The sequence below is a fragment of the Aplidium turbinatum genome, chromosome 10 (assembly GCF_918807975.1).
Source record: "Aplidium turbinatum chromosome 10, kaAplTurb1.1, whole genome shotgun sequence".
Taxonomy (NCBI): Eukaryota; Metazoa; Chordata; class Ascidiacea; order Aplousobranchia; family Polyclinidae; genus Aplidium; species Aplidium turbinatum.
The window spans coordinates 5,046,733-5,071,559 of record NC_137481.1 but is presented as its reverse complement, the minus strand read 5'-3'; the positions used below and the strand labels follow the sequence as shown (position 1 = coordinate 5,071,559).

The following is a 24,827-nucleotide window of genomic DNA, read 5'->3' as shown; positions in this document are numbered from 1 at the left end:
ACAAGTATGCGAAACTGCCAGGATTAAGCTCTGCAAGAAGCTTTCCCAGTCCGAGGATAAAGATTCAATCAATCAATCAAGTCAATGAAAGAAAATAAAATTTTATTTATTTGCATGTCACAACTTCCTTTCTTCCACTAGGGACCATTGATTGATTCAAAGATTGCTAAGTGTCTGTGACGTAAACAGTGACTGTATTGAATGTTAAAAATACAGTTGAAAAATGATGGAGAGGAAACTGCAATAAAATATAAAATAGCACGCGGAACGATAAAAAATCTTCTGCATCAATTTTACAACACTGCACCAAAACATACCGTCTATTGTAGTCTACGAAAGAAATCTACATCTACACTCTATCTACGTACTAAAAAAGCGATAAAATGAAGCCCGGCATGTGACAACTCAGAATCTGAGAAAACCTTCCAACAGGTGTTCTAGAATCTACTCTCATACAGAGAATATCAAAAGTTCTGTAGTTGTAGTATTACAGTAGCTTGTTCTATAAATAAGCAACTCAGCTTTGTATGATGTATAGAACGCTCAATTTGTGCTTATTGCAGGCTTACGGGTGAAGCATACATAAATTACAGTATAAACCATCACATAAATGAAACACTTAGTTGTTGAAAACATGTGGCAATGTTGATGCATCATTTTAACCAAAAATCTAATCCAATATTCTGCTGGTGGTATAGTGCAGTTATATCATATGTGGTTTGCACAAAAATCTACTCAGCTATTAATTGAAGCATCAACTTCCATCCACAAAACACTGTCAATAGTGGCGGAACAAAAGGTTAGTTTTCTCAGATGAGCGATTGTAGTAAAATGGAACCATTGGCATCATGATGCAATTCTCATATTGTGTCGTAACATAAAAGAAAGCGGGTAAGAAGCAGTTTTAACATTTAGCTTCTAACGTTTGGCTGTTCGACATGAGTTGCCGTGGTAAAAAAAGCAAAAATTATAAAAATAATATAACGATGCACCTCCCCCCAAAGAAAAAGAATATAATGATATTTGGTTGCTTGTTAGCATTAGTGTGAACTGCGTAGTATGTTCTGAAAACAACATAAGTGACAAGGTATGGAAATCAACATATGTACTCGAGGAATAAAAACAGTGAGTTTTCTCAGAGAAGTCAAAAGCTAAACTGACACCTCGTTGCTGCTGAAAGTAATTTACAATTTAAACTACAACACTCAACAGGTAAGCATTGATGTTTGGTACGCTTTGCAACAACATAGTTAAGCATTATTTCAGCTAGAAAATTTAAACAACACTTGGCAACACTTATTTAACCTACCCTAGTCAGCAGCAAGGTAACGTTGATATTATTTTCGTCGTATCATGTGCGTCTAGAGATCCCTCTGATTTTTCTTGCTGTGTGTGCAATTGTGCATGCAAGCGGAATAAACAATCTACGTCTTTGTAATCCAACAACTTAACCTCTGCTTGAAAATTCTGAAGCTTCAGAAAAAAAGTAGCTTAATGGTTCACCTACACAGAAGTAGCTTAATGTGGAGAACACAGAGGACACTAATTAGCGCACAAGATCGTTTCATAAAACGGCGAAAACTGACGTTGTAGGTAAACAAGACTGTAACAAAAGCCCACTTTCACAGTGAATGTGTTTTAGACACTATTTCGATGATGTTAGGCCGCTTATTCATAAACGCCATATATCGCTCACAAAGTCTCTGCTATCAATGCATCGCGGCACAAAGCACAGATGAAGAGAAATACCACGTATCGCTCATAGTAGCAAAACTCTTACGCACAGCAAGGCTTATAAATATCGATGGTTTGTTTACAAATAGGGCATCTATGACGATGGTTTTTTGTTATGTTGAGATAGAACGGTATAATACAACAACCTAAGATGCCACCCAACAGTAAGATAGCTATGCAAGTCATCCACGTCCCAGTTCCAACTTCAGGTTGAGGAACGCTCATGACGTCAGTATGACATCGAGGACACGTCACACTTTGGGACACCCTCGAGTAAATTTTACAAGCGTTGTCCATAGTGGTAGGGATGATTTGATTGGAAGGGGGAGGGGCGTTGTTTCTCGATATGTGATAAGTGGCAAGGCTTTCGAAAACAGGTTCTTGGTACGTGGGAGGAGGATGCTGTACTTCGTCAGGCAATCCAGAACCGACAGAAGTTAGGCTGGTCACGTCCAGAATACTAAGACGTTCTGGAATAACACAACATTAGCTTATACCAAGAATTTGAAACAGCCATTTAGACGGGGATCGGAAAGTATTGCAGATTTTGCAAAGCGAAATATTGAATGGAAATTTTTCAGCATGAGTAAAATAAAATTTTTAATGCAAATAGTATGTATAAACATTATATAAATTATAATAAATATTATATTTTATGCAACATACAATTAATTATTCGTAGCCTATTAACTACAACAATAACCCAGTGATGCTTTAGCTAATAATAGCAAATAACATCTATCTATCTACCTATCTAATCCTGCTACTTTCAGCTTATGAAAGGATTACTTAAAAAAGTGTAAAAGAATAAATTAAAACAATTTCTCAGTCAAGTTTTTGTAACTTAGGGAGTTACTAGGCGAATGTTTTCAAGACTTTCATGATCGTTAACGAGTCTGCTGCATTCTGACTGATCAGTGCCCAAAATTTATGAACTTGACCTGCTTAAAAACGTTATCCATACCTGACCTAGTGTGTAACAGCAAATGGATTAATGCATATTACTTACGTTTGCTGTCCATAGAGAATTTCTTCAAAAATGTGTTTTCGTTTAATTGCCAACAATGGACATTGATGATTGAATCTGAAAGCTGAAAAAAGTTTACAAGCTTACATGGAATGTCAGAGATAAACTTAAGTTTAAAACCCATTGCAGTACAACAAACATGGCGCTTTCGAAAAAATATATATATATATTGTGGATTCGTGGTGTTCAAAAATAAGAAATTGTCATTGGTTCTTGGATTAATTGGGTTCTTGAACATTTTTATTTTTTGCTTTGTTTCGGTTTTAATGTGAATAACTAAGGAGTGTTGTGCGCCTGAGAACATTCGTTCGAAAAAAAAAAACGATAAAAACAGGAAGTGTTGTTGCACAGCGTGTTCTTCTAGTCACAATTCTACTAGGACCTGACAAGGCGGTTGCAAAAAATAAAATGCACATCTTAACCTTGACCAGTCAGATTTTTCAACCATTTTACATTCAGTCTAATACGCGAGGTGGCTCCAAAGGGCTAAATGTTGAATTTTGGAACGGTGGTTTACCAGGTAGATCATTCTCGCTCAGTCCATAACTGTGTTCAACTCAGCCAGTAGTTTAAGTCCTTCTTGCATTGACGCAACGTCTGCAGACGTCGACTCAATGTAAAGAGCCTCCTTCACACAACTTCACAGCCACATGTAAGCTAGTTGTAGCGTAACATCACCAATGAGTAGCCATTGGGCAGAAATAGATATTTAAATAGAGACGGTGAAATCATGCTCAATACTATTGGTACTAAATCCGACACTACTACTGACCTAACGGGCACTTTTTCAACAAAACAACAACCAACTTGTAGGTAAATTCTAACCTTGGAGTGGTATATTATTTGCACCGTTACCAGTTTTTCAGTGTATCAATTTAAGTTAATGAACAGCATCCCAAACGGCAAAGAACGATCACAGTCGTTCAAGATATTAAGTTTGCGACAGGAAAAGGAACTAAACAGTGGAAAATCACGGACTACGGATCGCACAGAATTATCGTAAACGGTATGCACGATAAATCATGCAGCCTCAAAAATTATAAAAAAACAACATTAAAGACAGTGCAGTGAATCGTTTCATTCGGATGTTTGGAATCTCAAAACAAATTTCATTGAACTGTCAGTGGCTAATCAGCAACGAAAGTTACTTTACAAATGTGCTCGTCAATAAACACCAACGTGAGATGATTGTTGAGATGATTGTGTAAAAACTTACAAATTACTTCAGACAGGAGCTACTCTAAACTTGAAATGTCAATCTATTATATTTTTGATTCTCTCGTCTTACCACGTAACCACCTACAAATCAGTGGCAATTTTCTGCCTGACGTAATTCCGACTTGCTAAGCCCTGTAATTAGGACGGCTTAACTACGTGAAAAAGTAGTACATCAATTCTCCAGAGTTGCCAGTCGTTTTGACATTTTGCCAAACCTGGCAGTCGGCAGCCGTGGCCGAGTGGTTAGCGCGTTGGGCTCGCAGTCGAGAGCCTGCATGTTCGACTCCAACCACCCGCACTTGCTGTTGTTTCTCTGGGCAAGAAACTTTACGATAATTGCCTCTACCTAGTGATCGATTTCGAGTAATGGGTAGTACCAAATTTAAGTCATAAGTAAAGTAGACAACCGGAAAACAGACATTGCAGTCGGCTGCAGCGTGGGTCAGGTGTATGTCGGAAGGCGTACACCGATGCATAGCGCTCAAGTCCGCTTTCCCGCAATGCAGGATAAAGATAAACAAACAAACAAACTTTTCAACCTCGCTTGACAGGTGAGAAAAATGGTTCAGTAGTTTTGGAGAGCGGATTGGCAGATTTTTCGAGGGTTTGGCAGTGTTTTATGTAAACAGTTTTTGAGAGATAGTAGCAGGAACGGTGAAATTGCCAGCAAACAGCGAATTATTTCTGGAATACTATTTAGCAGTTTTTTGTAAAAGGACTTAGCAGCTTTCAGCAAACAAAAGGGAAGAAAATTTAATTTTTCCCTGGCAGCCTATACAGCAAATTAACAAATTAACTTCAAAAACAGGAAACACAGTACGATAATAGAAAAAAAAAACAATATGTCGGCTATAATAAAATACTTGCTACATTATATTTGTCACGAAGATGTAAGTCAGCCTAGTCAGGCAAACATGAAGAAAAGTAATTCTCGAAAGTATTACCTTCTCGCTCAAAAATACTGTTTGTTAACACAAAAAACACCTCCCGGTAGACCTATTTTTGTTTTTTCCATTTACACCATCGCTCAAAAAAAAAAGGCTTTACTCTCTTAAAGTTGTTTGTCCGGCTACTCTACCAGGTCACGATACGTGCTGTCAAGGTAAAATCACATTAAAAGCATTGTTAGATGTAAAAGTCAGATAACGTTTTTGTTGCAAAAAATTAGAAAAATCAGTAAAAAAATTGGTCGCCTGTTTTCAGACTTAAAAAGAATGTGACATGCTTTGCAAGTCTCAATTTGAGTTGATTGACAGGTCAATGAATGTTGTTTCTTAAAATAGTGGTGTGCAACTGTGAATGTTATCTATACGTTACTTGCGTAACGTTTGCACAATGACAATCGCCTGCGAAAAATATACTGTGACAGACAGCTGTTTATGTAGTCGGCTTCGTCTGTGCCATTTTCACGTGTTCTCAAAAGCAATCCGATGAAGTTTATTTTGTGGTTACTTGAAGTTGGATGCTTTCCCCATATCACGTAATTGTAATTTTATGCAACCTTTACACAGATCACCATCATCCATTTATCTCATGGTCCGTCGGTGAAACCTGGAGTTTGTCCCAGCTCGCATGAGTCCGCCAGTTTTACACCTCCTTTGTCATGCTTTCCAGTTGTTGAGGTTGTTTCTATCCACTTTCCTTGCATTGATGCCTTCTTTCATCAATTCCATCCGATCTCTTCTTTGGTCTTTCAATTTTCTTCCACTGGGCATAAGTCTTTTTTGACACAAATATAGGCTACAAATAAAACAAACACGCAGCTTACAAAGGATCCTATCATAAAAAATGACTGAAAGCGTCAAAAAATAAACCATCGGGTGTCAAAATGAAGCGCAAGCCTTGATTGACCTTGTTCAATTGTTGTGAGGTGCCCGCAGGTTGTTAACGTGTGGAAAGTAGAAGCTAGCCCTGTTATTTACACAACCTGTAGCTAAAACTTTGCTGACGCAACTGAGAGATAAAAAGAACATAAGCCAGTTAAGCCTTGTTTGTGCACAAACAAATGTCCAACTTCACAAGCGACCAAAGTTTTCAACGCAGGTTTACATTGAATCAATGTATTCAGTTCAATGTGCATTCAAAGTCATGAATTGGCCCATTTCGTCCATAAGTTATATAGGAATGCAAGTTGACCCATGCATATAACGGAAAATGTCACTAACGCATGAACTCTGGTGTGTCAACTTGAATCTTTGAACCCTGCTTTGAACATTACCGGACAGCACAATTTCAGTTAGAAAAATAATTCTCCTTTTCAAATAGATCTAACATCTACAGACGTTGAATTAATATAAAACGAATGAATTTTGTTAGCTGGGACAGCGCAGGGATTAAATCGATTGGACGTCAGTTTTTCGATGATTCACATCGAGGTTAACAAACTTTTAGTTTCACTCAGGGCACTGCACAAGAGATCCAAGAAATTATTTTGTTGTTCAATTCCGTTGAATTGTCGCAGACTAAAAAGTTTAGCATACTGTATATACCCATGAGTATTACCCACACAAAAACACTTTTTCACACCGTCATATTTCGTTGCAACATTTCTTATTCGTTGTAAGCATTGTTGCTGCTGTAAAAGTATTTTAAACAAGGTAGCTACTTGCAGTGCCACGTGGCCCGACAATTCTACTTATCATACAATTTCTGCCAATGGTTGGTCTATTCGGAAAGTCACATTGCACTGCCCTGTCAGTTCACAGTGGCATTCCAAACACCAAGCACAGTACAATGTTTGAACTTCATTTGAAATGAAAGTACGATTTTGACCGCAACACACTGCTCGGTATTAAAGATATGAATGTTGATGTTATTGGCATGCATTGATGGTCAGTGTTTATGTATTTTCATAGTACCGGCTCCATGTTACGAACGTGGCAGTTGAAGGCTGGCAGCTATAAATTATATGAAATGTTACTGCTGTTACCCAAACTCTAAATATCTACGTCAACAGGCTCGCAGTCGCAGACATAGCGCATGTTTAAAAAACAGACCGAGATCGGCGAGATGTCGAAGAGAGATATTCTTACTACATGATAAAGAAGAGAAAAGCTTAGTTTCTTTTTTATCGTCTGCCACGACAAAACAAAATCTGGCAGCACAATCACAGAAAAAGAAAAAAGGCAAAAGTGAGCAAAGAGCGGTTGATCTGACCTTTACGAGTTACGACCGAGCTCGAGCAAACCAGACCTTTTTTACATTGATGCAGCACTGCACGTTTACAGTCTACAGACGTTGAACCAATGTAAAAACGAACGGAATTGGTTGAGTTTGATGATCGGTCGTTAATCGCTTTCAATTCTGCCTTTTGCTTTTAATCGATTCACTGATGAAACCCCAAATATGAGGTATTTTGTATGAATATTCAGAATAAATAATAACATCACACGTATTCATTACTACACAAGTGTGGTATCTCTTCAATAGGTATTGCAAATGTAACGAATATCCCAGTGTGGGGATGATGCCTAATTGTTCGTGTGTATTACGTAAATTTCAGAGGGCAGCACGATATAAAAAGAAAAGCCACGTGATACGTTGACATTGCGATCAGTGTTGGTGTTTGCGCAATACGTCATGAACCAATCAGAGCACGTTGTTTTGAAAGCTGGGTTCACAAAGCGTCATCACCACCACAGGAAACTTTGGTCGAAAGCTTGTATGTGTGAATGATTTTTTTACGAATTTCCTGTAAGCTAAAATATGCATCCTCAAAAGCTGTAGCGCAACTTCAACCGTCCACGCTTCAACTGTGGGCATAGAGCCAAAGGGTGGATCAAGTAGTAGGAAGGCCATTGGTGACGTTTTCAATCACGATGCTGCATTTTTGACGAAAAACATAATGCACGTTTTACAATTTGCTTGTTATGGAAGGCTTTCTTTGACAGTTCAAAGCAAAATTTTTCATATCAAAAACGAAATCAAGATAATAAATTTTGTTTTGAAAAAAAAAAGTATTTTGAAATAATATGGGCTGATTACTTGTGAGCCTACATAATAGTATTGCTTTGTTGCGAATTCACATTGAAACGAATTAAGCAAACTACTTTTGCTTCAAAACAAGTTTCCTTTTCCGGTAACACCACTAGTCTATACAAGTTTATCAACCATTTCTATGTTTTACCGCTCTGTATAACGAAACGCCATAACTGAAAAAATGCTACCACCATTCAAGTTGACGAGCCGAGCATTAATTAAATCGTAAACTAGAAACGTTAACTTCTAAAAACAAACCATGTTTGAATAAGTAAAGATGCTCTAATCAAAGCTATGTCGATTCCGTAACAAACAAAGTTAAAAGATAGATTGTTGCACAATGACCCGCATTTAGAAGTAATGTGGTAATTTTAAATTTGCAGTACAAAGCAAAGTAACAACCAACTTGGCAGGCCCGAGGCACAGAAAGAAGCAAATTTTTATCTTCGCAATCACGCTAGTTTTGTTTGTCAAGCTTAGCTGTTGTAGCGAGTTACACGTAGCCCTGGAAAACAAATAACGGCAAAATGACTGTGGTGACTAAGAAAGAAACCAAACTGCGCGTTTCAACGCAATTTTTTGGCAAAAACATCAACACTGAAGCAGCAGCAACCACGACTAGCGCTATCCGGTCAGCAAAAGTTGCCTTCATGTGGATACTATGTATGCGAGTGTATCATGTTTACTGCCGCACACACCTCGAAGAAAAGCTTAACCCTACCAGTAAATGCTTTGTTATATCGTTTCAGCGTCGCCAGGCGTTGAAACGATGTAACAAGGCAACTTATGTGAGCTTCGAAGGATTGTTTATCCTGTTTTGTATCACAGTATCAATGCAAGCTGAATTCTCATGCCTCACAAACAACACAGGCTGCAGACAGTGCTTGAATAAAGTGGAAAAGGAAGTAACATCACGCATGTTGCGACAACATCGGTTTTCAACAATGATTTGAGCAGTTCAGTTTCACAGCTAGATAGTTGGAAACTACTTATCTATGAGCAATGAGCATTGAGAAATCAAGCACTTGATAGCTAATGATGAAGAAATGTCCAAAAATTATTGACCAGCTTCGCTACCAGTCAGTGCAGGTTATTTAATATCATCAGGCTATGAATTGGTAAGTGTGACCGATTCCCTGTCAGGCAAAATCAGTCTATTTTACATTGATTCAACCTTTGTAGACGTTGGGTTCCTTTTGTGGCAACTGGCAACTGCTTGTCGCAACTTGATTTATTTTGCGCTTTGGATGTATGTGCAGTTGTGCACTGTTAAGTTTTGTGGGCAGTTCAGTTCACTCAAACACACCCACGATTAAGCACAGAGATAAACAATTTCTTTAAAAAAATGAGATAACACCAGTTCAGAATGTATGAAACAGCAGTTGCCCGCGCAAACATGACACCGTGAACCTAGAGTGGTAAAAGAATGAATGATTTAACTAACTTGTGCCACAAAAATGCAGCAGTTTTGAAAATATGTTAACTGTTCTCGCGCCCCTTTAAGGAACCACAACTCCTGCACGACTAACTCAATTATCGTCTACAGACGTTGAGTCAACATAACATTGGCTAATTTGCTGAGAGGGAATAGGGCTTCAATCTTCATTTTCTGGTTTAAGCCTTTTCCAAATTGAGTTGCTAGACCAGGGATTAGATTAGTGACTCAGCCCTTTACTTTGAATTTATAAAAGAGTGTAGTTTCTCGTTTTTTGATACATTTCTTTGAATACCTCACTGGCAAAACGTCATGTTGATGTTTTACAACGAGAAGCTTTTCAGTCCTTTTTCAAAGGAAACAGTGAAGTTTGAACGCATGACAAAAATGGTTGGAGAATATAATCCAATACTGGAACTTGATCAACATTTCAAAAAACCGTTTGTCATGTTGTATAAGATAAATGATCAATTTCTATAAGTCCCATTGTCTTGCCACACCGCTCACATTTCCAAAGTCTGTATTTCTCTCCACGCACACAACAAAATGTGATGTGTACTAAATTCCTCGTGCGTGCACATACAAAAAAGTGTGCACAAAGCTGGCTGTGGTGTTGTGCGTGAGTGTGTCATCTGTTGCACAATCTACCGCAGTGTGGTGGCGTGGTCTGTCCCACTGTACTGTACAGAAACAAACTGCCATCCCCCACAAAACAGGATTAACTGTAAAATCGAATGGGAAAGAACTTTAGCCGGTGAAATGTGCATTGCTTAATGAGAAAAGTCAAATGTTTTGACTAACACTGTGGACATTATCTACAGCAACTTGTACTGATTACATTTTAAACTATTGTAATATTACTAGTGTAAAAAATTGGCCTATATTACTGTTTTCTTTTCACATGCTGAGACTTTTATGATGGTATATATACATGATAATAATAGCCACTAGTGCAATTTTGATTGCATACAAACATGCACTAAAATACAGTAAGAAAACACATAACTTAATGTTCATAGTATAATTATGAACAAAACAAATCTATATCTCTTTTATATTGAGAAGCCAGGTAATTATGTGGCAGGAGATTGAGTTTCATTATTTTCTTTTTCGACAATAGAGCAATGTACATCAAACAAAATATCTGTTGATTAATATTATATTGTGATTGATCAGAATGTCTGATGTTAAAAAGTTTATTTTGAAATGAACTTACTGTGATACACAAAAGGTAAACATAGCACATGAAAATGTAATGTGATAAACACACTTCCACAATTTGAACATACAAAGCCTATATTTGATTAGTTAATGCATAGAAAAGATGTGCTTGTTGTCATCCATCTAAAATTAATATAATTTCACAATTCCAAATTTTTCAATTTCCATGCTTGCCAGATGCATTGTTAAGTCATTAACATAAAATAAAAATTAGTGGCACTCGCAAATATTTAAAATAATATCTCACCTTTAAGTGGATATTCAAGCAGCAGTTTCTTTCAAAAATTGTTGAGAAAAATTTTCAGGTAGTAACCTCTTAAGTTTCTTGCATAACATGTTAGGTAAAAAAATCAAATTTTAAATTTATATCAGGCTGAGTTTTGATGCTGTTAGTTAATGAAAATATACCATCTTATAAAAAACGTGTGGAATATAGAGCAGCTCAAGTGAAAAACAATGCTCCTAAATATAAATATTTGAATATTAAAAGGTTAGGCCAGTGGCTCTCAACCTTTTTCAGCTTACGGTACCCTGCAAACAAACAAATAATTTGGTGGCACCCACAGTCAAACCAAAAAGTTTCTGCATAAAATAAAAATAGTTTTGAAAAGAGTTTTTGCAAAAACAAAACTAACTACAGCTCCGTATCATATCATGTACAATTTAATTAAGTTCGTTTCAAACAAAGTCAGTGCAAAATTTGCGCTGAGTTTTAGCGTATATCCTTTCAATGTCTATGCGCATATTTGATAACGCTACTCTAATAACTAGCGGCACCCTTGCAAAACGTAAATGGCAACCTTGGGTGCCGTGGCACCCGGTTGAGAACCACTGGGTTAGGCTATGCACAAAGTATTAGTTTGATGAACATTCCATAGATGTCTACAAAAATTAACTAACACCAATAAACTACTGCTAACAAAACACAACAATGATCATCATAATGTATAATATATACTTGCTTTCAGCATTACAAAAGTTATTTAATAAACTGTTACAAACTGCATTATGCAAAAGTACGGTAACTCAACTCACAGGTTCAACCAAAATGCATGTTGCAAAGGTTACCCACAATATTCAAAAGTTATCCAACTACTCATTAACTGAACTAGAAATTCTTTTTTTGATCGGTTTGTATGAACATTTCCATTGACTAGCTGGATTGGAAACATGCATAATTTCCACCATTGGAAAAGGTACAAGCGGTTCTTGTCATGTTTCCAAAAGTAAAGCATACATACGTTACAAACTGTGGTAAAGAAAAGGTGAAGAGGATATCCCTCTAAATGTAATCTTAGGCTAAGGGTAAATGGATGACTAACTGTTTACAAGGACCATCACAATGCACCTCAAATGTGATTTTTTGATATCAACCATTCCAGTCCGAAGTAAGAAAGTGTGTTTTATGGCGTAAACAAGTGACAAGGAATGTAGATTATATCAAATTGGATTAAGATGGACGACAAACAGTCAAGCAAATCAATTTTTGTCATCAGTGAAGCACGAATGCGTGCTTTCAGCAGCTTATTGCCTCAAGCAATGGACGAGAGCGTTGCTGTGGAATCTTTTGTTTTGTCATCAAACAAGTAGCAACCATGCACCCCGCAATTCCAGAATGGTTTTGTCTCTGATAAAATTAGTGTTTCCTTCATAGTTTGCAAAAAAAGAAAAAAGCAACAGCGCGTGAGTGGCCCAGGGCGTCTTTGCTTGCCCGACATGACATAAGTAGGTTGCTCTGAAGAGGATTGATGATACCAACACACCACTCCAGTAACCACCGTTTTCTCTCTTTTTGTAATCAAGCAATCAAAGAAAGAAATAGCCAACGTTCTTCTTATTCTCTTTAATACATTTTTGAATCTTGCTTTTTTCTATTCTTGTGAGACGTTCATCAATTTTATCGTCAAACTGGTGAAGGAATGAACCGAGCTTTCGGATAGCCTACAAGTTTGCCTAAATCAGTTCTATTCTTCTTAGTTCGATGTTCTAACATGCATGATCCTGCGATTTATGGTATCAACTAGTTTCAAAGTAAAACAAAATAGGTTTAAAGAAATGTGAGAGGTACATCATTGCAAGCAGCAGTTTACCTTGTTTGATTAACAAACGTCAACAGCATATTTTCTGTTTATTAGCGACGTCAGTTTAACGAAAGAACACTGAGAAAATTGGAAAAAGAAAAGACGTTAAGTTTCAATGAAATTAAATAGCCTACATTCACTGCACTGCATACACAAGCAACACAACTGAAGTGCATTCGAACGAATCAATATGCCAGGTTGCAAAGTTTAGTGGGTTTTTTTTCATGTGTTTAAGTGTTCGATATATCTTACGCTAATTAGGTATGACAAGGAAAAGCATGAAAGTTGTTCTTCCTTATTATTGTAAGCATATTAAAATTAATTTGAAAGCACTGAGTCTGAGCAGTTGTGCATACTTTAATGTGTATTTTGGTCTTGTAAATTTCCGATGCATTGCTTGCTTATGCTCCAGAGTTGCCAGATAGTTCTCATTTTATATTACTAAAAATATTTAATTAAACGTTTCAAGCATCATCGGCATGATGATTGAAATGTTTTAAAAAGAATTAAAGACGTCAATGTATAGCTCAATGTTGCAAAAAGGTTTGGGTTGAAAGATGTGTTCATTGATACTTACGGTGTACATTTCATATTGTATAAACTTGATTTCATTGAAAAGGTGCTTAACAGATGAAATTGACATCTATGCGATGAAGTAACCTTTCCAGAGAGGAAAAAACAGACGTTGTTTATGTCAAGAGCGTTCTTAGTTAGAAGAGCAGTAAAATACCGGTATGTAAAACTCGAAGGTATGATAAAAAGTGCAATATTTTCATTTTTTACTATTTTTGTAAACTCTCACGTGTGTTAATGTAAAATTTAGCTTGTCTGAAAAGCATATTAGACTATACCAAGTACTGGTGCTTTACACGGAATTTTACCCCATTATGATAAAAGTTAGAAGACAAATCGCTTGTTTTATAAATTAAAACAGTAGATTTTTTTTTGAAAACGTGACAAAAAATCCGTTTTTTATTGTTTGGGAAAAGTGCGGCAAATCTAAAACTATAAATATGATTTTACTTTATTTAACTGACAAGTGGTTATCGTGTCAGAAATAGATAATCTGGCAACTCTGCATTGTGTTTATCATTGCGTCACAGACTCACAGTGAGAGCGCGAGACATCCGAAAAGGAAAAACGGTAGATTGACGGGGTGAAAAAGTAGTTTGGTCCAATTAAGAGCTTTTCTCGTTTCTTGATTGCTCGACACGTTGTGGTGAAAAAAATGGTTCAACCTACCAGATGAAGGTGATCTTCACTGAATCGCTTTTGTTTAGTGTATGTTCTTCCATTTGCTAGGTTTTCATTTATTTTTTGTCCAGAAGGTTTCTCAACATGCATCGACCTTGGACCATGATCTTTCACATTTTTATCTGCAGTTCTTTTGTAATCTAATATGCCTTCTGTTGAAGACATTCCTTTGGCCACCTTGCATTTTTTGCATGGTTGTACTTTGCACATTTCACAAACTAACCCTCTTTTTGAAACTTAGTGGACAAAACATTTGGTAAATTTCGAACTACTATTGTAGGCACACTGCAAGCATGACATTCACTCTGATAAACTCAATTTTCTAGTCTAATTTTACTTGTGCTGATAGACACTCAATTTGTTTGTACTTTTTGTTTGTTTATCGCCAGCAAAACAATAAACTGAACTAAAACTAAACATAGTTATTCTTTTAATATCAACAACTATGTTTAAAATTGCTGTTTCTTGTGTGATCAGTGGTCACTCTGAAACTTAATAATATTCAGTTGTGTTGTCATGATTTCTTTATTTTTTTCCCGGGTTTAGCAAAATTTTAAATAACCTGTTTGTTAATGTTTTTACCAAAATTTGAGGTTTGTATTAACGGCTCATTGAAATTCGTGTCAGTGCACCTTACCATGGATATTTTGTAACCTATTGATTAAACTTGGGATCTATACAAGAAACAAAGCAATCAGGTTGTGAAAGACTAAGGAAGAGTTTGCATATTGAATTGGTCAAGCATACATGTTATAATTATGAGCATAACTTCAGATGAAGTCAACTTTCTTGTGTATCGTTATCTTCAAGAGTCAGGTAAGCAATTATTTACATCAACAAATATTTCTTTGTGAATGCGGCTTCCACAATGAAAGCATGACTTTAACTGCAATGGTGTTTATTCAAGCGACCTAACCAACTGTTTTCAATGCATTGTTTTAACAATTTCATTTAATTTGCTTGTTTGTGCATAATATAGGTTCTGTTAAAACAAATTAAGTTGATTTGACCAGATTTCATTAATTATTTTTTCAATGTGTGTTTAAAGCTTGAAGTAAAGTCATTTGAAACCCTTGATAATATTTAGAATTAGATTATATTTGCAAAAATTAGACAAGTCTTTTTAGTTTCTGTTTTTAAAACATTTAAGATACCGTATATGAATATTTGAGGTACTGGTATGTTTATTTACTCAGTCTTCGAAATTAGCGTCGGCAATTGTCGAGGTGATTGCCGACGCAGATGCATGAATGGCACATTGTTGTCAGCAATAAAAATGCCGAAGCCACACGAGCGCTTGTAAGGACCACAAGATGACAAAAAAAAACTACTTTTTTTAGACTACACCTGACTAGGATGTTGATTCAATCTTACTATTGCTGGATGTTTTATTTGGGTTACTTCCTGTTTCGCCTGCGTTTAGGCATGTTATCTCGTCCAGCTGATACTGCATCTGATGATACCGATTCTGACTACTTCATGATCAAACAGACTTTTTGTTGCTTGTAGTGTCCCAATTGTGTGCCAAAATTATGTTAGCTTATACGTAAATCGAGGCAATCTTCTCGCAGGGAGCTATTAATTTGTTACCAGTACCTGGTTGAGCAATTAACATTATTTTATGATAATTTAACGTCGCTAGATGTCAAATTAATGAAAAACAAACGTAAATTTCTTATTGGGCATTGTTGTTACGCAATATAACCTGCCAGAAAAATCAAATCATTTGTGCTGACTCGAACATTGAATCAACCCAAAATTAACTTTTATTCCCCCCCTGTGAGTTATTTAACATGAATTACCGTAACAGCGTGCGTATCTCGTAGCTCGTTTTTTCCCTACTTTTGGTATTATTACAATTACATCACAACAATTCAAACAATGCGGTCGTGATAGACTACTCTAGTATATTTTTTGCTTCTCGTTTTACATGTTTTGGTATATACAATTTTTTCATAATAAATGTTCACAGCAATTGCCGAGGCAATTTCAACTTTTGCCGTTTGGCCTCGGCAACGTTTTTGCCGAAGTAAAAATATGCTAATTTCGAAGACTGTTCACTGTAGTAGCCTTGTACAATGTACATGTGTAGTTTATCTTTTGACTCAGTCTGGAGTTCTTGGACTTAACCGTTTTTTAGCCTAGAACCATGTGGTGCTGCTATTCAGCAAACTTAAACAATTTAATTGTTAGAAGACGTACTGTGGGTTATGAAGAACTAGTTAATTTTGTGTGTTGATGTACAAGCAGTACGATGTTATGTCAGCTTGTTTATGATTCGTTTTAAACTGCTTCTGACTAATTTACTAAAAATGTATAGTATGGCTATGAATTACTAAAAAAATGTCCCATAGGTAGGGTGGTGTCTACTCTAACAAGCTTTGTTTGTTTAAAAAAGAGAATTTTGAAAGGCTTTTTGTTGTTTACCAAACACTGAAACTTCAGGTTTTGTTGTCATAACACTCTATGCTATTTTTTTTTTAAAGCAACAATGTCATTGATTTGAACTACATGCTACATTTCGATTTCTAATGATTTGTATTGAAGCAAGGTTGTGCTGTGAAGTCTATATGTTTCCAGGTTTTCAACACAGTGCATTTGTGTTTGGCTTGGAATCTCACATAAGTCAATCAAACATCAATGGTGCACTTGTACCACCTGCAGCTCTTATTAGTATCATACAAAAAGGATTACAGTATGTGGAGGCAGAAATCAGCATCAATGAGGTAACCAACCTATTAAAATAGCATTGTACAAGCAGTATATATGTTGTATGTTTTCAAACATTGAGCTTTGCTCTTGGTTGATATGCCTCCTTTCTTTGGAAACCTTCAACACTTTGTAAGTACTTGAAATAACAACTTATAACTACAATATGAAGTTTATTTCTATCCATTGGATAGTGTAATTGCTTTTTAAGTTGCTTCATTAAAGAGCACAATTTGCATTGTAGTAGAATATAACAGAAAAATTAATGCCTCTATTCTTATATATGTTTTACCGTTTTTGTTTCGTTTGTATAACATATATATATACATATTAATGTTACTGACATAACTTGAATGACTTTGCTTGTTCAATGGAACTCGGAAGCTACAATAGATTCTCAGCTTTGTTCATTGCCAACAGGTTTCAGTACTTTGATGTATTTCTCAATAATTGATTTAGGTACTTTGACTAAAATTTGCATGCAATCACTGATCATATCTGATATTGTGCATTGGTGAAATAATTGTGTATTTTACAGGAAGGCATGATGTTTGAAGGTCGGTTTAGTGAAAGCCTCTCACTCGTCGATGCTGTCATGCCTGATGTTGTGCTGGCGAAACAGCAGCAGTTACACAAGAAAATGGCAGCTGAGAAACTGAAATCTGAACAAGAGAGCCAAGCTAACCAGTCAAAGAAAGTGCCCCAGAATAAGGACCAACAGATACCTTTAAACAATACTGATGCAACAACTGTGTCAACCGCATCCTCTGCTTTGGACGGCAATCTTTCAGTTACCATGACAACTACAGTAGTTACAGCTGCCACGTCGACAACGAATCTTAAACAGTCACCACAGACAAATGGGGATCATAGTATGGGTAAGGAAGAAGTCCATTTGTAAACAGAAGTTTTGTTTGCAAATAACCCTATTCAGTTTTCTATGGTTACAATGCATTGCTTAAAGTAGCTCTATATTTCAAGCTGCTTTCGGTTGCACTTGGCATTGTTTTACCTCAAACATTGTAGCAAACTCCCACATGTGGCAATTTTTCATGCACAACAGCGAAACATGTCATTGAAAGCAAAGTCCATGTCATTTACTTTATTATAACTCAAGTTCTTATCAATGGCTATTGGGATACACAATCGACTGACCAGCAGTTAGTGTTACAAAATTATTTAGAGACCCTCATGCAAACAAGGACCTTTGCTTGGTCCATGTGAAATACAACTTGAAATGCAATAGTTGTTATTCATGGTTAGTGGAGGGGCTTGAAAGGTTTTCGCATTGAAGTTGTTTTGTTTATCTAATAATCTTGATCAATTCTGCCAGTGATTGATTTGTTCGTGTTGGCAGGTGACACTGATGTTTCAGAGAAACCAGAACCCATGGAAATCGAAGTAAAACATAAAGACACTAGTGTATCAATTTGTAAAGCCTCTGTTTTAAGAGGTCACGAATCTGAAGTTTTTATATGTGCTTGGAATCCTAAGCGGGACCTCTTGGCTTCTGGGTACGGAATGATGATTGTTTCTGTTTTTAAATAATAAAACTTCTCTGCTTTTATGAACCAACCCATTTGTTTGTTTTAATTTTGTTTCTGTTTTTAGTTATATTCTTGTGATGAAGTATGAAAAGTTCATATCTGATAAAGACTGCTTTAACGTATATGGTATATGTAATATTCATTGAAAGTCTTGTTCATTCATCCCATTCGATTTCGTATACATTGTTTTTGGTTGTTGCAGCTCAACTATGAGAGTCTATTGAAATCAGACACATTGATTTTTGGGTCTGCTACTATTCGGTGAGTCCGATTCGGTGAGTTCCTAACCTCTAACCCTTAACCCCAAACCCCTAACCCTAAAACGGCAATGATAATTAGGCTACGGTACCCGATAATTTAAAAAAAAAATTGAAAAAATCCCCCGTTAAGGGATCGGACTCACCGAATCAGACTCACCGAATCAGACTCACCGAAACGGGCCATTCCGTGATTTTGCATAGATGAATCGTTTGTATTTAGATCGGGAGACTCGACCGCTCGCGTATGGAATTTAATGGAAGACGCAGTTACTTCTACTTCGTCACCTGTGACATCCAGACAACAACTAGTTCTCTGCCATTGTGTTAAAGATGGCAACCAGGAAGTACCCAGTAACAAAGATGTTACATCTTTAGACTGGAATGTGAGTTAATTCCAAACATATAGTCTTGTGAGGCGTTGTTTTATTCAAATCCCACATTGACCGTTGAAACCTGAGATTGTAGCATTTTGGTTTAATTGTCTTTGGTTTGTAAGTTTTTACTGTCATCGGAACAACAACATTTCTTTGTTTAGTTACCGGTACCATTTTAACTACTGATTTATTTTAAAACGGCAGTGCAACAAAAATATATGGCAATTTGTAATGTTTGTTTTTTCCTTTTCAAAGCTGTTGTGGCAAATTTTGAGGAGCTTCAAAATGATTTGTAGATTTTCAACAATTTTGTTACTTTTTCTTTTGCAGAGTGAAGGAACACTGTTGGCCACCGGCTCGTACGATGGCTACGCCAGGCTTTGGGGGACAGAAGGTATTGGCTGCTTCAGATTTTGCCTGTTGTTGCTTGATATGTCTTCGTCAAACTTGTGGTTTCTACTATGGCTGTATTGTATAGTGTATGTATATAATATGAGAATATGAGATTATTTGTCAATCATTGTACATCTCTTGGGATGCAACATTGGTTGTCATATTATAGGAAAGTTTTTTCATGTATATAAATGTACTTTGACATTTTTTTTTTGATTTATAAGATGAGTATCAACCGCATCAGACAATGCAGCCTATTCAGTATTCAAACATTTTTTTTTTTCGATTTTAGGTCACCTAGTCAGCGTACTCAGCCAACACAAAGGACCGATTTTCGCCTTAAAATGGAACAAAAAAGGCAATTATATTTTAAGTGCAGGCGTTGATAAAACAACAATTATATGGGACGCTTCTTCTGGGGTGGCCAAACAACAGTTTCCCTTTCATCAAGGTATGATGCTTTTGTGTCAGTAGCATGCGTTTCAATGCTTGGGCTAGTCCTGAGCTTACGCAATGAACAAGTCTTCAATTTACTCAGAGTGGTTAAAGCCAAGCCCAATTACAGCCTTGGTTACTGTTAAACAAGGTTGGCCAAGTTTATTCAGAAATGTGTGCTTTGTAACATCGCACGTGTATGGTCGGATTATTATTTGTGTTGGTTAATGAATTCAGATTCACGTGTCGATTCATGAGCCTTGTGTTAGCTGTCCAAGAAAGTATAAACCCTTTTAAATCTCTGCCAAAACGTCATTTTTACATTGATTCAACGTGTGAAGATGTTAATGATGGCGATGGATTTTGCGGTCTGGAATGTGTAGTTGAGTACAACTGGGAGTTTTGTGGACACTGGTGTAGTGCAGATATTCAACGTGTTCAACGATAATATTTTGTTATTAAATGTTAAAGCAATTCCGTATGAAGAAAGTTGTGCTGGTTCCCAGACAGCAAATCAATTGTTTGTTTTTTGCATTGATTCAACGTCTTTTGCTGTCAGCTTTGGACTGGCAAAAGTGATTGTGTGATGACTGATGACAAGCAAAAATAAATCAAGCGTGACATGACGTCATGACTGATGATCAGTCTTTCCGAGAGTGGGTCGCGTTTTTCTTTTGCGAAACTTGTATTGACAATGTAGTCGTGGCTCTAGGATTAATCTTATTCTTAGTTAGTCTACACCTGCTTGTGCTTTTGCTGCGCCATGTTGCCGCAGTAACTTCAATTGCCTTTTAACTTAAACTGAAAATGCCCAGTATTTTGGTAGCTTCATGATGTGCATTGGAAACATGGTAGAATCAATTGCCATTGCGTTGAAACGTTGTAGACCTCGAAACCTAATGTTTACACACTGTGAAAAAACCTTGTCCTTTTTTATGAAGGCGCTTGTATTGCAATATTCGACTTACATTACAAACTTTGGATCATCTCGGCCAAAACTGGTCATTGTCAGAGTCGTTTATTGGCAACAGCACAGAGGTTCTGGGAAGCACCGTGCTTCACGCCATGCTGGTAATTTAACACCACCAGCATTCCATCCCGTTTTATATGTGGCGCAACATAGAGCAGAGTATCACGTTTACAGAATTACTGAAGCTTTTGTGTTTATAGCGTGTTGGATGTAAATAATACAGCATAGCCTACTCACCGTAGAGAGTTGCAAGTTTTGCATTGATGAACCTACCTTGTTTCGGAATGCATTTGTGCAGTTGCTTTTGTTTATTAGCATTCACACTTTTGTGACTCTCGCGTTGGGCATATCCTCAGCTGGCGAAATCCGACCTTTTTGCATGCGTTGAAAGTTTGCAGACGTTGAATCAATGTTGATAGGACTGGTTTTGCCAACTGGATCCGGCAGTCGTCTGTGGAAAGAATTTAACGACAAACAGCTGTTTTGTCCCGTCAGCACCACGCTTCAAAGTTGTGGCCAGATCATTGCCGACCAGCGACCCTTTTGAAGTGACAGCCGCCTGCAAATATTTGATGAAATCTTTTGTTTTTCAGCCCCAGCTCTGGACGTGGACTGGAAAAATAACACATCTTTTGCGTCATGTTCTACTGATATGAGCATACATGTCTGTGAACTTGGCCGTGATAGACCTGTAAAGACATTTGATGGTCACTCTGTGAGTATGGTAGTACATTTTAACAGAGAACCATACTAGCATATTTCCACATAGTATTTTACGATATGAAATTATGAGATAATAATTGACATTTTTTCTTTGCAGAATGAAGTAAACGCCATAAAATGGGATCCATCGGGGAATTTGTTGGCGTCGTGTTCCGACGACATGACCTTGAAAGTTTGGTCAATGGAACATGATAGCTTTGTGCATGATCTAAAAGCTCACGAAAAAGAAATATATACAATAAAATGGAGTCCAGCAGGTCCTGGCTCTAACAACCCGAATCTAAACCTCATGTTAGCTAGGTAAGATATTTAAACCTAGACAGCAAAATCCGTTATTTGTACATTGATTCAACGTCTACAATTGTCGAATCAATGTAAAAATGACGAATTTTGCCGTCTGGAAATCTTCTTCACTTCATCTTACTTTTCTTTAAAAGACACTATCTTTTGCTACATTGAGGTCAGTGGTAAATAAACGTGGAACGTTCGTATTTCTGATACTTAGGGTGTGATATGCCTGAAGGAATTTACTTTTTTTGTAGCAAACAAAGCGTACCTGCTGATCAGTTTCATTTTACTTGTTGCAGTGCGTCGTTTGATTCCACGGTTCGCTTATGGGAATTGGAAAAAGGGGCGTGTCTGCACACCCTCACCAAGCATATCGAGCCTGTCTATAGCGTGGCATTCAGTCCTGATGGAAAACTTTTAGCAAGTGGCTCATTTGATAAACGTGTTCACATATGGGATACTCATGTAAGTCTGCTGGTTCATCGATAAAAATATATGGATAGCAGCCTGTAATAACCCACCAATTGGCGCATATGAACAAGTATCTTCCAATCATACAACCAAGGTTCGATACCCAGCTATCTTTCATCGTTCATCTCTCTATCCAGGGTGAAATAGATTGAGTTGGGTTACTAAAAGAAACTGATTTATGTATTGTTAGTGCTTTACGCCTACTGATATGAGAAGTTTATTTTTTTACTCCAAACGCCTGGTAACTGAGTGCGGAGACACATTTAAAGATACTTTACCGTACATTGCTCGAAAATCTTTTTCATTTTCTTGACTAAATGCCATGTACCTCCACAGAACGGTCAGCTTGTTCACAGCTACGAAGGAACCGGTGGAATATTTGAAGTTTGTTGGAATTCAACGGGAAACAAAGTTGGTGCTAGCGCTTCTGATGGGACGGTGAGATAGTGCTGTGGTTGCCAGGAGTGAAGCTTTCGATTTTAAGTTGCGCTTGTCTAGCTACCGAACCACTTTTGCTTTTACATTTTGAAGGTAAAACTGTTCCGTGTCCGAGCATCAAAATAAAACACAACAGGGCCTGGAAAAAGGTAGAAGCGACAAAACGCGAACTTTAAAGCCTGCTCGATACTGAAATGAAATGATATGTTGAATACAAGAATTTAGCACCGTCGCAACACTTTGAGGAATTGTTAAATTATGTTGAGTTTCGATATTTTGTAGCAGTTTGTTGTTTTTGCGTTTGCGTGCTAATGTTACTTTATTGTTGGGTTGAATAACAGCTTTTATGTTTATGCACCACTGTCATACATTTTCAGGTTTGTGTACTGGATTTACGAAAGTGACATTCTAAACCGGTAATCTACTCCGTTGCACCACTCTGCGGTCACACATGGTGTGATTTGTTCGCCACCAAGCGTCGTGCTATTGCCTTGAAAGGAAGCTGTGGATTGAGCGATGAAACTGGTTGCAGGAAACTGCAGCAGACAATAGGATTGAAGTCGTTGTTGCCGAGGCATACGTCTGTTTGTAATGATCGCCTATTTCAATACAATGCAATTCACCACTTGTGATGATTTTAAGCGAGTAGCCAGCGTTTCTACTTTACTCCTGCTGTTGCGTGTTGATTCTCTATCTTGGGATGGCATAGCCTGATCAAATAGTAAGGTAGTACGTATTTATGGATTTACGTCATACCACCCTGAAGTGACACCAGTTATAACGTTATACTCGCCGTCCATTCGAAGTGTAATGAAGTAGGTGTGCTGGAGTCGCTTCCATTCACGATCAAATCTTCTTTCAGTGGTTACCGGTCAAGCTCAAACAAAAGTGTTTTGAGAGTCGATAAAACCGAGTTTCGTACCCTATCCAAGAATGTTGAGCTTTCTTGGTTTGAAAATTGGTCAGTAACCGGCTTAGTGCGCCCGCCTCTGAATCGGAAGGCATGGGTTCGTAATAGCATACTAAGGACTTTTTAAAAATGGTATCGAATTCCTGCTGGGGAATGGATTCGGGTAATAATGGAGGCTACTCAGTTGCGCCTCTATACCACTGCTTTGACGTGGTTTGCTTTTGTAAAGCGCTGAGGAGCAACGTCTTCTGCGATAGATACAGCGCTATACGGTATAAAAACATTGTTATAAGCACTGAGTTAGTTTATATGGAATAGAAAATTCAGTCAACCTACTGGTATCAGAATAAAAATTTAATAAAGAACTTTGCATCATCGGTCATTTACTCATTTTAGACAACATGCATTGGTTGGTTTTGAATCTTGATCCTCGGACTGACAAAGCCTTAATTGGTTATTCCTGGTAGTTTCGCGTACTCGTAGAGGCTTTTGACGCAGGTCGGGATACCGAGATTGGCAGAGTGAAGTTTTTCGATTGTTGAAGTGTTGTTGCCGGGGAATTATTCCATTCACTAGGTGCCGCTGAATGGAGAGTAGTCCTGAAATGCGTTGCTCAAGCGCATATCCCGAGACTCGAACCAAATCCGCGTGAACTTTATTAGGTTTATACAGTTGCTGAGAGTTATTTAAAAGTATAGACAAGCAAAGTACGGTAACCTTAGTGGGTTTAACATAATGTATTACACACAAAACAAAATACCGGTAGCCTATATAACATAATGACTCAAACGTTTTCGACACGTAAGTGTGTCCTCATCATGAATTAAATCTGCAATATAGGCCTACATAAAATGAAAAATCGTGCAAAGTTATAATGCAAAGTCAAACTTAAATTTATCTTATGATTTTTTCTTTTACGTATATTACAGATTTAATTCCGGATGAGGACACACGTAGCCTACGTGTCGAAAACGTTTGAGTCATTATGTTAGATATTTTGTTTTGTGTGTTAAACCCGCTAAGGTTGCATAGCTTGTCTAAGGTTCAAAAATGCGAACTCTCCACCAAAGCTTTAGGCTATTTAAGTAAGCAGTGTTTAGGCTACTTCAAAATATCACATTACTTTGTTAATTTTTTTTTTGTGGGTTACAAAATACTTTTTAATCCACTTTTTGAAACTCTGCATGCCCAAGTTCGCTGTGTCGGTGAATAAAATGTTGTTGAGCAAGCAAAAAAGTTTGCAAAATAAAGAAAAAAATGAGATATAGCCTATGTAAAATTACAAGCCGAAAAACCTGTGTAGCCTAAATACGCGTCGGTCCCTAGACGAAGGTGGGCCCCTAGACGGGAGTTTGGGAAGC

The 24,827-nt window shown here is 37.1% G+C and overlaps 2 protein-coding genes across 2 annotated transcripts; one reads left to right on the top strand and one right to left on the bottom strand.

Annotated features, from left to right (window-relative positions):
* Positions 1-170: 170 nt before the first annotated feature.
* LOC145778791 (lipopolysaccharide-induced tumor necrosis factor-alpha factor homolog) lies at positions 171-11,036 on the bottom strand. Its single transcript, XM_082590375.1, has 3 exons — positions 10,861-11,036; positions 2,744-2,825; positions 171-2,204 (listed from the first exon to the last, which is right to left on the bottom strand). Exons 2-3 carry the CDS (start codon positions 2,754-2,756, stop codon positions 1,777-1,779), a joined length of 441 nt encoding a protein of 146 aa, XP_082446501.1. The 5' UTR covers positions 2,757-2,825; positions 10,861-11,036; the 3' UTR covers positions 171-1,776.
* A 3,464-nt stretch (positions 11,037-14,500) lies between these two features.
* On the top strand, positions 14,501-23,183 carry LOC145779142 (F-box-like/WD repeat-containing protein TBL1XR1-B). Its single transcript, XM_082590720.1, has 12 exons — positions 14,501-14,764; positions 16,529-16,674; positions 17,196-17,535; positions 18,015-18,171; positions 18,685-18,847; positions 19,169-19,232; positions 19,524-19,682; positions 21,230-21,351; positions 21,457-21,659; positions 21,947-22,112; positions 22,455-22,556; positions 22,934-23,183. Exons 1-12 carry the CDS (start codon positions 14,707-14,709, stop codon positions 22,958-22,960), a joined length of 1,707 nt encoding a protein of 568 aa, XP_082446846.1. The 5' UTR covers positions 14,501-14,706; the 3' UTR covers positions 22,961-23,183.
* Positions 23,184-24,827: the final 1,644 nt, after the last annotated feature.

Coding starts and splice junctions, on each gene's coding strand:
- LOC145779142 (XM_082590720.1), top strand. CDS start 14,707: ATGAGCATAACTTCAGATGAAGTCAACTTTCTTGTGTATCGTTATCTT. Junction 18,848..19,168: donor TTACATCTTTAGACTGGAAT/GTGAGTTAATTC, acceptor TTTCTTTTGCAG/AGTGAAGGAACACTGTTGGC. Junction 22,113..22,454: donor TTCACATATGGGATACTCAT/GTAAGTCTGCTG, acceptor GTACCTCCACAG/AACGGTCAGCTTGTTCACAG.